This window comes from Condylura cristata, unplaced genomic scaffold (assembly GCF_000260355.1).
Source record: "Condylura cristata isolate star-nosed mole 26May11 unplaced genomic scaffold, ConCri1.0 scaffold00013, whole genome shotgun sequence".
NCBI lineage: Eukaryota > Metazoa > Chordata > Mammalia > Eulipotyphla > Talpidae > Condylura > Condylura cristata.
The window spans coordinates 38,215,834-38,235,526 of record NW_004567114.1 but is presented as its reverse complement, the minus strand read 5'-3'; the positions used below and the strand labels follow the sequence as shown (position 1 = coordinate 38,235,526).

The 19,693-nt window shown below is 33.9% G+C and overlaps 1 protein-coding gene across 1 annotated transcript in view; it reads right to left on the bottom strand.

Moving 5' to 3' along the window:
• The window catches only part of SAV1 (salvador family WW domain containing protein 1), a 32,216-nt gene that overhangs the window by 5,594 nt on the left and 6,929 nt on the right, over nucleotides 1-19,693 (bottom strand). Inside the window, exons 3-4 of the mRNA XM_012724513.1 lie at nucleotides 6,846-7,116; nucleotides 2,041-2,184 (exon numbers count right to left, since the gene is read on the bottom strand). Coding sequence (XP_012579967.1) covers nucleotides 2,041-2,184; nucleotides 6,846-7,116 — 415 coding nt within the window. The remainder of the gene's footprint in view (nucleotides 1-2,040; nucleotides 2,185-6,845; nucleotides 7,117-19,693) is intronic.

Sequence of the window (19,693 nt, the reverse complement as noted above, 5' to 3'; positions counted from 1 at the left end):
GGAGGGAAATGCACGGGACTATGGTGGTGGCACAGGGGTGATTTGGTGATGGGAAACCCGCGGGGATTATAATCGATTATAAATTAAATAGAACAAAAGAAATTTTTAAAAAAAGGCGTTCATAAAACCTTGCAGAAAAATATTTATACTTAAAATCTTTTTAAACATTACTTTGCCAAGGCTTAGATTTGACTTGGGGGAAAACAACCTGATGTTTTAGGTTGCAACTCTCAAAAATCACTTTCTCATTTTTCTGTATTCACATGTCAACAGCTGTGAATGTATACACTAAGAAGAATAAGAAGAATGTACAGGAATGTTTATGTTGATCCAAAATGAATAATTCATAGTAACATGAGAATATTAAATGTCCAACATGAGCAGAATCATAATCAAATAATTTTATATATCCTTCAGGTAACCCTACAAACTAGTCAAATTAAGATTGAGAAAAAGCTGGTACGAACAAATGTCTCTAAACAAGGGGGAAAAACTTAAACTCTAGGCTAAAGACATACTAGAGTATACAGCTGGTAAATACATAATAAAATGGTAAAAATTTAGATCAGAGTTGACTTAACCTATTGGAAATTTTATTTCAGTGATCATTCTTTAAAATTATAAAAGAATCATGCTTAGTGGAATTAGCCAGAAAGAAAAGGAAAAATACCTGATAATGCTTAGAGCATTACAGATGTCTCGGGAGGATAGGATTATAATTTTGTAACTGTGTATTATAAAGGACTGGAGGAGGAAATAATAATGAACAACAATATACCAAAGACATTTTATGCAGGTGGGGTAGGGAATGGGATCAAAAAAACAGTGGAGGGAAGGACTGGACTATGGTGATGGCACATGGGTGATTTGGTGATGTGAAGCCCACAGGCGTTACAACTGAGATGGAAAAAGGCACAAAATGATGTAAAAACAAACTATTATATTATTTTTTTAAATGCTAAATCAATTAAAAAAAAAGTGAATGAGGCAAAGATCCTAGTACAGGACTTTGAGACTGGCAGGACTCTAAAATGTATATTTGGAAATATGGATAATGTTTATAATAACAATATAATTCATTATAATAATTACAAGGTAGAATTAAATTATCTAATTAGTCAGACTACATATCATCATAAAAAAGCAAAGTTAAAGTAATGCTGTATATATCAAGAGGAATTATTGTTGGATAAATCAATGTTTTTCTGTAATATCTTAAATATATAAGCCTTTCTTGTTAAAAAAAATTATGTAAGAGATACTATTTCAAAAAGTATATAGGAAAATTTTTATATTCTTTTGAATATCAAAGAATGATTTTATTTTTTTATTATTTATTCACTGTCCAATTACTTTAAAGTCTTTAAAAGTCTTTGGGCTATTCTAGCTAGGTACATTATACTTTAGACATTATGTATCACACCCTTAGTAGACCATAATATAGTGTAAACATTAATTTTATATGTACTAGAAAATAAAAAAATTTATATAATTTGACTCACTGCAGTAGACTGGGCTTGAATCTATATCTTTAAGGCATTCCCGTATTAATAACCAATATTTACAGAAGACAAAACCAAGTTAAACACCCTGTCCAGGTTTATACAGCTAAAAGTTACTAATGAATTCAGACCATCTTCTTCTAGAATTGAAGCCAATATACTTAGTATTTCCCAAATGCCCTTACTTCCTGTTTTGTTTCATATGTGTATCTATTACTTTCCTGGGTCCTTACTTTTATCACAGGGTATTAAATCACAAGTTAATTTCCTATGAGAATGTAATTACTATACAAGACTTGTGTACAAGTCTGTACACAAAGATTCACTACATGAAGATTCAATAAAGGTTTGCAAAACATTTCTAAATAATGATTTTCAGACTTAACAAGCTATAACATCCTTTCCTCAAATAAAATGTTATTTAGAATTTCTGTATTAAGGAAAAAACAATGATACTGTGCTGGTTAAAGCAGTCCAGAGACTCCATTCAGCCCTCCATGTACCTCTCAACAAAAATTTATGCTGTAAATTCACTTACTTCACAGGGGCTCGAGCATAAACCTGAAGCCAGTCAGGAATTTCTGCAGTATGATAGGGATTTGCAGGTACCAGAAGGGACTGATTTCTTTCAGCTTGCTGTGGCTGGTACGTGACAGGAGGAGGTTGATCATATCGAGGTACACTAAGAAGAATGGACATTCATTAAGATAAAGGTTGTAAACCTAAATGAGAAATTACAAATAACTAATAACATTTGCAATGTGCCCGTTGCCCAAACTGAGTTCCTTCCTACCATATAAAAATGAAAGATTCTGTTTTTTTAATAGGAAGTAAATTCACCCTTGCTTACAAATAAGTAGATTGTGAGTGATGGGCAGAAACCTAAGACAAATTTTTACATATTTTTAAGAGATTCCTTCTGATAATATTGTATTTAAGGATAACTTCAAAGGAGTATATAAAAGAGAGCTAAGCTATAACCTTAAAACAGAGGCTTAGAATTAGATCCATAAATTTTAGTAATAACTAGCTGTAAATTTATATTAGTAAGGCTTGCTAGTTTCTCTCAAAATGAGAATGTATGTTTTCTTTTTTTTTTAGTCTGAAAAGGGGGGTTTGGAATATGAAGTATAGAAGTCAATCCTGTGCTTGAAATATCCACATTGTTACTTCTTTCTGGTTGTACTACCTTCAGAGAGCATATGGAGTTAGTTGATTAGACCTTATTTTGAAGCACAGAGACTTAAAAATACCATATTTTAAATTAGTTCTAATAGCTAGATATGTTGAGAGGAGGAAGAGAATATAAGCAAAGTGGGGGAAGGGGCTGTTATATAAGAAAATGCTGAGAAAAGCAATGACCCACTTGAAGGTAAAGCTTAAATGCTGAGGTCAAAATGGTCTCATCTAGGCTTTAAGACAAAACTGGAAAAATTTATTTCCAAACAAACATTTATGCATGTATCAAAAAGGGTTATTGCAAAAATAAATGGGTTTAAAGAAATGTCTGATTACTGTTAACAAAGACCAGTGTGCAAATGGCACTGAATTTTATCTTCAACTCTTCTTTCCAAAGTAGTTTCGTTGATATATAATCTGATAACACAACTGTAGGTAGGGAATAATTCAGTCTTTGAAATCAGACATACCCAGGAGAGTTGACTGAAGTTTAACCAATTATGAGTTGAATACAGACACAAGTGTTTCACTTCTCTAAGCCTCAAACTCCGTTTATACAACTGAAATGAACTCATACCAAAGATGGTGTTTTAGGATTGAATGAGTCGAAAGTCCTGTAGTAGGACTGACATAACATTGACAATCACATAGCTAATTTACATTTCCTATGGAAATTCAAAGAAGGTGTTTGTTTTTGCCTTTTTTATGTCTCATCTTCTGAGAGAAATTAATTTTAGAAACACTGTTTACTATAAAATTCTGTAATACTGAAAGTTTAATTATGATAAATTAAACAAGTGCTGGCAGGGGTGTGGAGAAAAAGGAACTCTATTATACTGCTGCTGGGAATATAGACTGGTCAAGGCCCTATGGAAAGAAGTGTGAATGAAGATTACTTAAAAGACTAAAAACTGATTTAGCAAATGACCCAACAACTGCACACCTAAGCATCTATTCAAGGAGCACAAGAATACTAATTTGAAAAAAACCCTGTACTCCTATATAAAGCAACACTATTTACAATACCAAGGTATGGAAACAACCTAAATGTTCCAGGACAGATGAATGGATCAGGAAGATGTGTTATACCACGAAGGCCCAAAACGATGGCTTGAGTGTGCTCTCCAGACAGGGAGTTAACCCATATGCCACAGCAGACATCTCATGTTTCCCCCTCAGCATTGTGTATTTCAGTAGATCAGCCTGTTCTGTTCCCCAGTCTGTCTCTGGTGAATCCTCTCATACCCTGCACCTCTAGTGGCCTGTACCGTAGTTCTTCTATTCAAAAATAAATAAAATGTTACCCCAAAAATGTGCTATATAGAAATAATGGAACTGGAATACTAGTTAGCAATCAGAAAAGATAAACTCATGCCATTTGCCACAATATGGGCAGAAATGGAAGGGATTTTTCTAAGGAACATGAGCCAGAAGACAGATAAATACCAAATGATTTAACTTATATGTGGAATCTAGAGAAACTAAACTAAGGATTAGAAAAGACAAACTGCAAGACTGACCTTTGAAGGCTGGTGATGGATCTGAGATACAGAAGAGGGAGGGAAAAGTGAAAAAGAGAAGATGAGCAGAATAGTGGGAGAAGCGTGTAGTAAAGGACTATGGGTTCTTGGGTGGTAGGAAAACTATGGTGATGAAATCTGAGGGAAGAAATCCTATGTTATGAAAAAATAAACAAGGATTTTAAAAACAAAAATTAGGCCCTCCTTGGTGGCACAGGGGGTTAAAGTGCAGCACTGCAAGTGAGCCGCAGCTGCTTCAGTGTGAGCTCAATCCCTAGCCCCAGAGGTGATCTACGTGGCATGGCAGACCTCTCCTGGCCCGCCTGCTGCTCCCCTCAGCAGCTGACTTCTGTTCTGCTCTCTACTCTGTCTCTGGTGAATGTTCTCACTGCCTCTGCACCTCTGTTCTGTATGCACAAATAAATCTTTAAAAAAAAAAAATTAAAAGTATGCTCAATATATTCTTCAAAGCCGGTTGTCTCTGTCACCTGGTGACAGCAAACTATACTTGCTTTTAATTCTTATCCCATTTTCCATTGTTAAGTCATTCAACAAACATCTATCATACTCCCAGTGTGTAATTATCTGTATATTAGGTACTGAGGACATAGTGGGAATAAACAAGGCCTGGCCTTTCTTTAGGTATGGGGCTCCAAACTAATCCCAGGTTACAGGGCTACAAACAGAGGCCAGGGATGGCAACATTTTATCTAGAGGCTGTAGCCAAATACAGGCAGAGTGGCTCTGATTTTGGTTTGGGTCGCTTGAAGGATAACAATCTCAGATGTTATAAACACTGACACTGGTAAGAGTAAATGGATCATTGAGAAAAAAAAATTTTCTTTTTGAGGTAAATAAATACAAGAAAAAACTATTTTTCACGGTAACAAATCCAAATATGTAAAATGATTAAAACAAGACCATATGATAAAGCTTAAGTTTATAGTGATAATACTAAAGTGTATTGTTATATAGTTACAGCATACAAAGTATATACTTAGGTCATACTAAGAAATTAGGTCATATCTACAATATTCAGATAACATTTTACCCATTTTAATGGAATGACTCAGTTCTTCAAATAGTTATATGAAATAGCTAACCTCCTTTACTAAACAAATACTAGCTTTTATGTACTTTGAAATCTAGCCTGTATTTTATACTACATCTCAATTTGGATTAATCACATTTCAAATGTTAATAGTCACAAGTGGTATTTGGATACAGTAGTATTCATAAGGTTAGACGTCTAGCCACAAATGAAGCCTACTGATAATCTGAAAATCAATAAAATAGCTCAAAGAATCACCAGTTTTATTATACAGATCTTCTATGTTTTGTATAATTCCAACTTTCACTTGCCTGGATAGTAAGAATAGAACATAAAATCATGTCTGAAAAAGAATAAAGATTCAAGATCTTGCAATTTAAAAGTATTTCAACATATTAGAAGATAGGTTTGTGTTATTTATTAGAATTTAAATGTAAAGCAATAGGCTTTTTATTTATCTCAATTTCTGTTTTGCTACTTACAAGAAAACATTCTGGTATTTTAAATGTCACTAGAATAAAGACACTGATTTTAAGGTTAAAAAGTTGGTTTTTTTTGAATGGAGCTTCCATATGATCCACTCCTAGGTATCTACACAAAGGTCACAAAAACATTAATTAGGGGATACCTGCATTCCTGTGTTTATAGCACTATTTATGATAGTAAATAGTAAGCTATATAAATATATAAGCTATATATTTACCTAAAAATAAATGACTGGATCAATAAAATGTGATATATGTACACAGTGGAATATTACTCAGAGATCAAAAATGATAAACCCGTACCATTCACAGTAACATGTATGAAGCTAGAAAGGATCATGCTCAGTGAAATAAGTCAGAAAGAAAAAGAAAAATATAAGGTGGTTTTCACATACAAGAGGAAAATAGAGGAAGCAAATAAGGGATCAGGGAAAAAAGTAATTATGATAAAGTAAAAACGAGAATCAATAGGCAACTATAAACCAGAGACACTCGTCAGGGCAGAAGGAGGTAACAGGATCAAAACAGGGGTGTGAAGAACACAAGGGACTATGGTGATGGTGCATGGGTGAATTGGTGGGAGGAATTTCACAGGGATTATACCCAAGATGATATAGCATACATTGTATAAAAGTGAAGAATAGGCCCTCCCTGGTGGCGCAGCAGGTTAAAGCACAGCACTGAGAATCTGAAGCCACTTCCGCATGAGTTCGATTCCCGCCTGCCGCCTGCCCTGGAGGAGACCACATGGCGAGCCAGACCTCTCCTGACCCGCCCACTGCTCCCCTCAGCAGTGTACTTCGTCGATCTGCCTGTTCTGCTCCCCACTCTGTCTCTGGTGAAGCCTCTCACCGCCCCTGCACCTCTGTTCTGTATGCACAAATAAATCTTTAAAAAAAAAAAAGTGAAGAATAACATTTTAATGAAAGGGTTTTTTATTATAAAAATCACGTTATTAAAGTTTAAAGGAACATATCATAAACTCTGAAGATTAAAGCTTTCAAATCCGTACTTCAAGATGCTTTTTTCTTTTTGATGAAAGTAAGAATTTAAATTCTAACACTCTATAATGTTAAAACAAAAAGTTAAAATAAAATTAATACTTTACCTAGGAGCACAGGGATGCCTATATTGAGCCTTCTTATTTGTGTGATCTACATAATAGGTTCCAAATTCTGATGATTCAACTCGCTCCCATCCTGGAGGAAGTCCTTCACGCTCAAGAGGATGGCTCCAATGAGTTGTATTTGTGTTATGATCTATATAATATTTTCTTCCTCTCATTGTCCAGTCCACAGACCAACCAGGAGGAAGGGGTAAATCTTCAGAACCATGATTAGTTAAATTTCCTAAAGATGTAGCAGCAATTCTCCCAATACCTGAGCAAAAAGAGAAGAAGCAAAAGAAGTAAAATTAGTCAAAGCTAAAATTATAACATCAGAAAAAATTACAAAATTACCTACACTGAATATATCTGCTAATATTCTTGATTACATTACTATAAGTAAATCTTTTCAGAAAGCCAGACAGCACTCCCATACAAATTTTTAACTACTAGTGAAACTATTTAAAGATGTGTGTGTGTGTCTGTATCTAGAGAGAGAGGTAGGGCCCTCCCTGGTGGCGCAACTAGTTGGAGTGCAGCACTGCAAGCTGGCCACAGCTGCCTCCAAGCAAGTTAGATCCCCTGCCCTGGAGCTAACTCACATGGCACAGCAGACCTCTCCTGACCCGCCCATTACTCCCCTCAGCAGAGTACTCCATCAGTCTGCCTGTTCTGCTCCCCACTCTGACCATTGTGAATATTCTCATGCCCCTGTACCTCTGGCCTGTACCCCAGTTCTGTATGCATAAATAAATAAATCTTTAAAAAACAAAAAACTTTGTTTAAAAAATAGAGAGCTAGAGGAAAATGGAGAAAATTTTGCTTCATTTGAGATGTTAGTTATGATAATTCAACTAAAACAGTGAAAATGAATGTAAATTTATTATAATTTTGCAATTCTTCTAATAATCTTGCTATATCCTAGAGCTATTAAATAAGTTTATCAAGGTAGCAGGTACAAAGTCAATATACAAAAGTCAATTAGCTATATAGTAACAACAATTGGGAAAAAATTACACCATATTTAATAGTTTGAAAAATCAAATACTTATGATAAATCTAATGAAATATGTATACAGTCTAGATGCTGAAAACTAAAACACTATAAAAAATATGAAAAAAGGCCTACCATGTTAATAGACTAGAAGACTCAATATAGTTATCAATTCTTCCTGAAATGACCTTTAGGTTTAAAGTAATTTCAGTCAATATTCCAGTAGAAATTTTTATAGGCATAGACAAATGTGTATGAAAAAAGGTCAAAGAACTAATACTGTTTTTAAAAGAGAGAATAAATCTGAAGGACTCATGCTACCTGATCTTAAGACATACTTAAGGGTATAGCAATCAGGACAATACGGTGTTGTCAAAAGGACGAGCATATCAATAAAATATAACAGAGACCCCAGAAATATACCACTTATTAATGGCCAACTGATTTTTCATAAAGGCAAAAAAGGTAGATCACTGTATAAGGACAATTTTTTCAACAAATGTTATTGGAACACCTAGACATCCAGACGCAAAAAATTAATCACAACTTATACCTCCTACCTTATTAAAAAAATTATATCAGGATGGATCATGTATCTAGGCACAAAATAAAAAAGTTTTAAAAGAAAAATATTTTCACAACTTTGCATTAAGCAAAAAGCTCTTAAAGCATGATGCTGAAAGTACAACCCACAAAGGAAAATATTGATAAAATGACTTCATTCAAATTTCAAATGTTTTCTATGTGAAAGACACTATTAAGAGAAAGTAAGTTGAATTACAGACAAGGAGAAAATGTTCACAAATCACACATTAGGCAAAGGACTTTAATCCAAAACATATAAAGAACTCTCAAAATTCAACACTAAAAATCTCAATTAAAAGAAATAGGCAAAAGATTTAAAACAGGCATTTCATCAAAGACAATAGAGATAGTAACTGAGGACATAAAAAATACTATCCTATCAGTCATCAAGGAAATACAAACTAAAACCACAATGAGATAACACCACACATCTAAGAGGATGGCCAAAAAAAGGGGGGATATCTCAACATTGCTGATCAGAATGCAAAATACTAGTCATTCTGAAAAACATCAGTAGTAGTATAAAGTTAAACATAAGCTTTGCATGTGTCACAGCAATTCTAATCCTAAATATTTAACCTACAGAAATGAAAATTTACCTTTTAAACTTGTACATGGATGTTTAACACTGACTATAGTCATAAATACCCAAAACTGAAAACCACCCAAATCCTTTAAGAGAAAGGATACGCTAGTACAATCTGGAGTTTGAGGGAACTAATAACTGATAAACTACAACAACATGGATGAATCTCAAAGGCATGCTGAGTGAAAGAAGTCATTTTCAAATGGTTATAAGTCCCAAAGGAACAAAGAAGCAAACTGAGGATGATGGGAAATATTCTATGAATTGACCATACTGTTCAATTGTCTCAATGATTATTCTTACTACCTATAACAGTCTACCTCTCTCCAGATCCCAATTCCCCATTCTTCCCACCCCTCGTCACTTTAACCTTCAAATTTATATAATTGTGTTTGCTTGCTGTCTTTTTTAATCTCACAAGAATAGAAGATACCTAGACAAGGAATTATTATTTATTCACAAACATCTAGATAGTGTCTATAGCAATAGCTGATAGTATACAATAAATAAGCTACAAAATAAAGGCAGACTGGTATCTGTTGAGGGAAGATGCCTAGAACCCAGAAATAGATTCATCCAATATGCCCAACAGATTTTTGACAAAAAGAAAAAGTAAATCAGAGAGGGGTAATAGTCTTTTCCATAAATGGCAATGATGAGCTAGACATCCACAGGCCAAAAAAAGGAACTCCAATCTAAATGTCAAATCCAAGAATTAACTCAACTGGGTCACAATCTAAACTATAACACTACAAAACTGTTAGAAAAAATTATGGAGGAGAAAATCTTCAGGATTAGGATTAGAGCAACATAGCTCAATCTTCACACCAAAAGCCTAATCTATAAAAGGGTAATTTACAAACTAGATCTCACTCAAAATGAAAGTTTTGCTCTATATAAATCCACATGCAAGGGTTGAAGAGATAAAGTATAGATTGGAAGAAAATATTTGCAAACTACATATCTCACAAAGAATTGATATCTACAATATAAAAAGAACACTCAAAGCAATAAAACAATCCAATTAAAAAATTAGTAAAAGGTGGGGCTCTCCCTGGTGGCACAGCAGATTAAAGCACCACATTATGAAGCTCTCCAAAGCCACTGCAGCATGAATTTGATACCTGGCCAGGGATCTGACCCACATGGTATAGCAGACCTCTCCTGTCTTGCCTGCTGCTCCCCTCAGCAGTGTACTTTGTCAGTCTGCTTGTTCTGCTCCCCACTCTGTCTCTGGTGAATCCTCTCACCCACCACAACTCTGGCCTGTACCCCAGTTCTGTAAGTATAAATAAGTAAATCTTAAAAAAAAAATTAGTAAAAGGCATTTACCAAAGGATATACAGATGGTAAAAAGCATATGAAAAGATATCTAACATCATGAGCCATCATGAAAAAGCAAACTAAAAACACAATGAAATACTATCTCACACATACCAAAATGGTTAGAATAAAAAATAGTGATAATACAAATGCTAGTGAGGATGCAAAGAAGTTGCAAAAGTCATATATTGCTCTTAAGAAATTAAATGGAACTACCACTTGAGAAAACATGTTAGCAATTTCTTGTAAAACTAAACAGACAGTTATCATAAGACCCAGAAACCTGACTAGCATTTGTCTCAGATGAAAACATACATTCCCACAAAAACCTATATACAAATGTTCATAAAAGATTTCCTCTTAACAGTCCAAAACTGAAGTAGACTGGATGGTCTTTCAACAGATAAATGAGTTAAACATACTATGGCGTACTGTGGGATACTACTTAGCAATAAAAAAACAGGAACTACTGATACATAAAACAATTTGTATGACTCTCTAGAGAATTATGTTGTGTGGGAAAAAAATCTATCTCAAAAGGTTACATAATGATTCCATTTAAATAGTATTTTTGAAAATGACAAAATTTTTTCTTCAGATTTTAATAGTTTTTGATTATTCACAGGTCTGTATAATTGCAGAGGTACATTTTGTACCTCTATGCTTCACTAACTTGACACATTATCATATCCCAGTCCTTCTCCTAACCCCTTCTTCTACCTTTCTATTCTTTCTGATAACCAATATATTTCTCCAGAGCCTAAGAATTACTGTTGTTGTGCTTTGCCAGTTAGTGTACTGTACCAGTTTGTGTCCTGTGCTTATTTATATTCCACAAGTACAGTCATCCAGACTGTCCTTCACTTTGTGACTTTTTTCCTTTAGCATAATCAGCTTAAGAGCCATACATTTTTGTCCCAAAAGGTACTGTTTTGCTTTTTTAAAATAAATGAATAGTATTCCACTGAGAAGAAAAAATGACAAGAATTTTAGAAATGGAGAACAGATAAGTAGTTATTTGCTAGGGTTGGCAAGAGAGGTGGGTATGGCAATTCAAGGACAAACTAAAAGCGTGCAGAGATGGAACTCTTCAGGGCTTAAGCCAGTGGTGCACACACAACCTACCTGTGAATACACACACACACACACACCAGTTCAAGTAAAAGTAAGCAAATTTAAACTGGTGGGTAAATTGTATCAATGTCAAATCCTAGTTATAGTACATACGATACCTTTACGAAGCATTACCAAAGGGGGAAACTGGATGAAGTAAATAATCTGCATTAGTTCTTAAAACTGTATGTGATCTTTTGTCTTTTTCTTCTGGAATTTCATGGAGAAATCATACAATGTGCAAATATGAAGGATGATGTAATAAGTAATTTTAAAAAACCATATGAGTCTACAATTATCTCAATAACAACTTCAATAAAGGGAGAGATGGATGAGCCTCTGATAAAATATACGTATGTGTCAAAACATTTAAGAAAGAATAAGAATAGTGAAGAAAGTGAAGATAGTAAACCACTATGAAGAACTACCAAGAAAGTACCCTACAATTTCTCCTTTTCCCTCTACAATCCCCTGCCCTCTCCAGTAACCACAAAGTCAATTTCAAATACACGCAACAAAATGAATGGAAATAATTTTAAAGGATTCAAGCAAGTATGTCTGATAATACAAGTAAAGGAAATCCACTGATAAATGACGAGTCTCCCTGTAAGAAAGCCAAAATACTACTACCAAAACAAGTTATCTTAAAATTTAATACAATAAAATTTTCCTAAAAGTAGTAAAATGAGTATACTATTTGGAGAGGACAGAAAGTTAACTTTCTGTTGTTAAAACACTATTAAATCAATTCTTATGAGTCAATGAAACAATAAATCATACTTTTGCATCTATGGATTTTGGCATTCTTTTATAAATACCACTTAGCTTTTATAATGTACTTCTTACTAAACTCATGCATATTTTGCAAAAAATATATGGACTTTTAAATAGGTAGTAATAATAAAACTGTCATATAAATTTTATTTTTAATTCAGAACAGCTGTCACAAGATATATAGCAGCTGAAAAGGTCAAATTACTGGTGAGAGGGAAAGAGACAGGCATTGAATTTCTCCATGACAACATTCAAACATGCAAAATATTAAAGATATGTATAAGATCTTTGAGGAAAGTATAATGTAATGTTTTTCTATATAATCAAATTTTCTTTCAGGTAGTTTATAAATTTTAAACATGTGAGAACTCAGTGAAAATTGTTCACATTCCTTTTTAAGAAAACTATAATATACTATATATACCTCAATGAACTAAGAGTTGAGAGGAGACAATGTAGGAAAGAGACAATAAGCAACAACTATTTAATGATAGAACAAAGAGTAAAATAAAAGTGGAGTTTAGATTAATGGAACAAAGAATGTTATCATCCTGATAATATAGAAAATTAATTGGAGGGAAAATAAAAGCAGGATGTAGAGTAAGTTCACTCATTAGTTCATTAATACCTGGGAATCAAATTATATAAAGGCTAAAAAAATACAAGAGTATTTTTAACAGTAAAGTCAAACTGAAATTGATGAAAAACTGTAGAGGAGAGAAAAGAAGAAAATATGGTAAAGTTTCCTATAGTGGTAGGAAAACAAGAAATAACGCTCTAAAGAAACAGCATTATAGGTATATTATAACTGTAAAGGCAAGAATTAAGAACAAAAAATGCAACCCTTTGCAATTATAGGAACTAGACAAGTAGAGAAACAAAACATTTATTTTATGTAAATAAGCTAGGTTCACCTTATTATGTAAAAAATGATTTTCACACTGAAGCTCAAAGAAAAACTATATACAAGAAACACATCTAGAACAAGTGATTCAGAAAGACTAAAAGAATCACTAAAGGTACACAGGCAAATGCAATTAAAAATATTAAAACTGATGAAAGACTGCACACCAAGAGAAACAATATCCAAAATGAAGAAATGTTCTACTAATGGGAGAAAATATTCACACTCTATACAAACTGAGAAGGGTGAGAAAGGACTGATTTCAAAGCTCTATGAAGCTTACAGTACACAACAAAAACAAACAACCCAATGAAAAAAATGGGCAGAAGAGCCAAAAGGATGAATCTCCAAAGAAGATATGCAAATGGCCACCAGGTCTATGAAAAAAATGCTCGATATCACTTATAATCAGGGAAATGAAAATCAAAATCACATACCACCTGACACCAGTGAGAATGGCACACATTAAAAAATACCTATCAACAACAAATGCTGGTGAGGATGTGGAGAAAAAGAAACTCTCTTGCACTGCTGGTGAGAATGCAAACTGGTCCCAACCACTAAGGAAATGGTGAGAATGCAAACTGGTACCAACCACTAAGGAAAGCTGTGCGGAGGTTCCTCAAATTACTAAAAGTGGATCTACCATAGGATCCAGCAATTCCAATCCTAAGAATCTACCCAAAGTTCACAAAAACATTAATCTGAAAGGAAACCTGCACTCATATTTACTGGAGCACTTGACAATAGGTAAAATATAGAAATAATCTAAATGCCCCCAATCAGACAACTGGATCAAGATGAGGTACAACAATGGAATAATACTCAGAGTTCAAAAAAGATAAACTCTGCCACCCTTAGTGGCACAGTGGGTTAAAGTGCAGCTCTATGAAGCTATCTGAAGCCACTGCAGCACCAGTTTGATCCCCAGCCAGCAAGGTGACCCACATGGCATGGCAGACCTCTCCTGTCTTGCCTGCTACTCCCCTCAGAAGTATATTTCAGTAGATCTGCCAGTTCTGCTCCCCACTCTGTCACTGGTGAATCCTTTCACCCCCTGCACCACTGGCTTGTACCCCCATTCTTGTATGCATAAATAAATCTTAAAAAAAAAATCAACTCATGCCAGTCAAGCAACATGTATGGAGCTGGAAGGGATTATGCTAGTGAAATAAGCCAGAAAGAAAAAGAAAAATACTGGGTGGTTTCACTTACAGGAGGAATATAGAGGAACCAAATAAAGTATCAGGGAAAACAAGTAATTATAATAAATTAAAACTCAACAGGCAACTATGAACCAGATACACTATTGGGGTGGAAGGAGTGAATAGGCTCAAAATAGGGGTGGGAAGAGCACAAGGGACTATGGTGATGGTGCATGGGGGAATTTCACAGGAACTGTACCTGAGAGGAGAAAGAATTCATTATACAAAAATGAAGAATAATGTAAAAATGTGTGTGTGTGTATGTGTGTAAATAAAGATGTGTACATGTAGGCAAGGGAATACTACTCAGCAACTCAAATGAGAAACTCATGCCATTCACAGCACCTTAGATGGAGCTGGAAGAGATTATGCTCAGTGAAATAAAGTCAGAAAAACAAAGAAAAATATCTAATGGTTTCACTTATAGGAGAGAAACTGAACAAAGGGTTAGGGACCAAAAAAAGAAAAGACAAACTAGCAGAAACATTACAGACTGTAAACATACAGCAGGGAAGGGGGAGCAAGATGGTTAAAATAAGGGAGGGGAGAGCATAAAGGACTATAGTGATGGTTCATGGGTGAGCTTGTGATTTTTGGGGAATATAACTGAGGAGAGAAATCAGTTTGTACACAAATTAACAACAATGTAAAGAGAGAAAAAAATAATAATAAAAAGGCCAAAAAATTAAACAAGAACATCTTATAATATATTTTATTCACTTTACAGTTGTTCTAACTTCACTTTTCAGGAAAGGAAAATTCTCCCTCTATCCTTCAAGGATATTCCAGCCAATTTAATAATTAAATTGATACATAAAAGATTACCAGGAGAAAAATTTAACTTTGTACCCATGTAAACACGAAATACCTGAGGATAATGAGGTATCAACAACTGATTTAAAAATATACTATCTTGAGTCAACACATGGAATAGGTTGATGAGGGTTCATAAAGAGCAGCTATTTGGTAAATGTTTGCCCTTTATGACAGGTCATAAAATTTACTCCTGGTAGTAACTCTCATCTAAATTTTTTAATACACTAAGGGAAAAAAAAGCTTTCATGGGGCCAACAGGGTCTCAATTCCTTTAGCTCAAAACAACCCACATGCCAAAGTGGCGTAACTTGGAAAGTCCTGTTCTGACACCTATAACTTCAAGAACTGGAAAACAAGCCTGCAAAAGCACAAACTAAAATACAGACAGAAAACTGAACTTCTAATAACCAACAATTGTATTTAGTTGTCGTTATTTATAGTTTTAATGCTTAATTAAAAAAAAAGAATTTTGAATGTTTTCAATAGACTAATCTAAAAAGACAACTACTTTAACAACAAATCTCAAACTTTTGGGTTCAGCAACCCTTTCTATTCTTAAAAGGACGGACTCCAAGGAGGTGTTTTTAATAGGGATTATTCCAAATATTTACTGTGTTGAAAATTAAAACCACAAAAGGTAAACAATATTAAATTCATGTAAAAATGACTTATGTTGGGCCCTCCCTGGTGGCAGCGAGGGTTAAAGCACAGTACTTAGAAACTAAAGCCACTTCAGCATGAGTTCTATATTCGCCCAGAGGTGACCCATATGGTGCGGCAGACCTTTCCTAACCCACCTGCTGTTCCCCTCAGCACTATACTTATCAGTGGGCCTGTTCTGTGCCCCACTCTGTCTCTGGTGAATCCTCCCACCACCCCTGCGCCTATGGCCTGTACCCCAGTTCTGCATGTATAAATATATCTTTTTAAAAAATGACTTATGTTAACAGTAGTGTCAATCTTAAATATTTTTCATAGCATTTGATTAAAATAACTTTTCAAAAACTATGGAGTACTGCTACTTAACATTTATGTAAATCTCATTAATGTCTGGCTTAACAGAAGTCTGACTTCTGCATTCTGTCTTTTATAATATGTCATTCTGGTTGAAGTAAATGAAGAAAATCTGGCCTTACAAAAATAATTAGAAAAGATCCTGAGGCATCTCACACAGTTCAATAGAATTTCTGATAAAAAATTCTGTACCAGTTTGAAGGGGGGAAAAAAAAGAAAGATGGTTTACCCACTAAATGCCTATCAGAATTTTGTTAATATACAGTATATAAAGCTTCTTTAAAATTTAAAATATCACATCTAACAGCTTTTTATATTTATACCATTTAATCTAGTCTGTATAATCTATATATTTTAATCATGTTTGGAAAATATTAAGTGTCCCACTTAGTATACTTTCTTAAATTTCTCTATTGATCAACAGCAGGAAGACAAATTTCCATTTTTAAAACTGAGTTTAACCTCATAAATTTCCTAATTTAGTATCTGTCACAATCATGAGAACATGCTCAACCTAAGACACAAACTAAGAAAACAGTTACAAAATTAACATAAATGCTAAATTCCATGAGTCACCTTGGAGAAATTGCCAACTAATTCTGGGGTATGGAAAGTACTGATAATCCTGGAACATTTTTTATTATCAAAAAGTAAGGAAGTGGTCAAAAACAGCACAGCAGCATGTCAAACAACACAGCTGCTTCCCCAAAAGAGTTCCTAAAGCCACCACTGGAACAATTTGAAGCAATTAAATAAATGCCTTAATAGTAGATTTTAACCCAAAGTATTTCAAAGCATTAGTTTATAATGATGAAAATAGACTGTGAGATAGTCTCCCCTCCTTGAAAATGAGTTAAAAGTTAGTTGTTCTGCTAAAAATGGAGCTTCCATATGACCCAGCAATCCCACTCCAAGGTATCTACCGAAAAGACATAAAAACACTGATTCAAAAAGACACCTGCACCCCCCATGTTTATTGCTGCTTTATTTACAATTGGAAAGACATGGAATCAACCCAAATGCCCAAAAGTAAATGATGGATTAAAAAGATGTGGTACATATACATAATGGAATATTACTCAGCAATCAAAAAAATATAATGCATGCCTTTTGCAGCAACATGGATGGAGCTGGAAGGGATCATGCTTAATGAAATAAGCCCGAAAGAAAAGGAAAAATACCGGATGGTTTCACTCACAGCAGGAGTATAAAGGACCAGGCGAGAAAACAATAATAATAGTGAACAACTATATACCAAAGACATTTAATGGGGGTAGAGTGGGGGAATGGCATAAAAAATGGGGGGGAGGGGGGAAGTGCACTGGACTATGGTGATGGCATATGGATGAATTGGTGGTAGGAAGTCCATGAGGATTACAACTGAGATGGAAAAAAGCACAAAATGATGTACAAGTAAACTATTATATTATTTTTTTTAAAAAGTTAGTTCTACACTTCTAGAGAAGAGCAACAAATGAGAAAAAGAGTAAATTTACAATGGAGGAAAGGGCAAAAAAGACGAAGATTAATATCACTAACAATATCACATAGATACCAAGCACATCCTTACATATGATGTAATAAGGACATTGCACTATGATATTCTTTTCAAAAATCAGCAAGCCCAATCTAAAGAGAAAAACATCAGACAAAAGCCAAAATGATTAATATTCTACAAAACACCTGTAAGATTCCCTGAAATTGTCAAGGTCATGAAAAACATGAATAGAAATTATCAAAAATTAAAACAGACTAAGGAAACATGACAACAAATACATTGTGGTACTCTAGTTTGGATTCTTGAGCGGAAAATGTAAATCAATGAAAAAACTGATAAAATCAAAATAAAGCCTGGAATTTAATTTTAAAAATTTCTTGAGTTCATAAACTGAAAATTAAAAAAAAAAAAATCACTGGTTACTTCTGGAGATAACTATCAGCTTTAATAAAAAACAGTAAATGAAAGACATTAATCCTGTCTTTCTTATGTGTGTAGTAACCAAATATTTGATAAGGGAAAGTTTTTCATTATAGAATTCCAACTAGTAAATAGAGAGAGAGAGAGAAAAAAGAAAACTTAGCAATCACCATTTGTTAATACTTAATGAAATACTGGATGTAGCCAATAAGCATTAACAGTTGCCAAATCAATAAAAAAGGCTGATGGGGAATTCCCTGACAGGAATAGGGCTGCCATCTGATTCCATGATCAATTTTTACAGCACATCAATTACTGTGTCTTGGAGAACTGAAAAATTTAAACAGAAAAGAAACAAACTAATATGCTATAAGCATCCACAGAGCAAGTAACTTAAAATCACATTATGTAACATTGAAGGTGTTTCAGACAAGTCTCTCCACAAGGTGCTATTTCAGCATGTGGATTATTTCAAGCTGAAATTAATGGAGGCCCTGAAGGTTCTCAAGAAATCCTTACTATTCCCTTAACTACCTAGAAGAATGCGTGCGTAATTGTGATGTCTTGACAGAATTAGGGTCATTACCAAAAATAACCTTTTGATCTTCATTTTATCTTTTCTTTCTCAGATTGCTCAAGTCTATGCAGGCTCCTGTACATATGAAATTAAATATTTCTCCTACCAACAAGTGTGTCTGATATTATAATTTGTAATCAACTGGATGAATCCAGATGAGTATGGAGGATATCTCCTGTTGTCCCCAATAGTATACAATAGCTTTATACTTTCACCTATTTCCATCACTAAAATTGTAGTATTAGCCAAAACCAAGGACAGTATTATTTTAATTATAGTCAATTAATGTAACTTATATTGAGTTATTTATAAGAAATATAACATTTTGCCCAACAGAGATGCCCCCCAGAAAAATATGAACAGATTTCTAAACACAGCTATTAAACTGAACTGTATTAAACACAGTTTAATAGCAGTATTAAACACAGTTTAATCTAAACACAGCTATTAAACTGAAAGTATTTTAAAAATGCAAATACTCAGATGCCATTTAAGTTTCTGATAATTTTGTTTGCACTTCAGAAAACATAAGTTTCCATATACAGAACTTACCTAAATCAAACACATGTACTTTTACATTTAAACAGTCGTAGGCACCGCACAATATATTTAAACTATGGCAAATATGAAATTCTTATTTAGAGCAAACACAAAGACATCTCTGTAACATCTCTCATTCTACAATAAGAACTAAACAATGACAATTTGATAAGGGAGTCATGAAATTACAATGTTCTAAACAGGCTCATCAGATTTCCTTTACACTTGTAAAATCATTTCCTAACCTTTTCAGAAATATTTATAAATAATTTAGTTTTATAATATATTTCACCTCTACTTCCTGAAAGCGCCACGTGAACTAAATTTTTTCAAACTACTACTTGAGATATTTTAATATAATCATGGAGATGAATGTACGCCAACTTCTAAAACATAAAGCATGATTTTTAGTCTAGTAGACAAAAAAAAGTTGTATCAAGCTCTAACACACCATACTTGCACTCAAAGTAATCAGAAAGTTGAAGCTTCAATAATCAAGCAT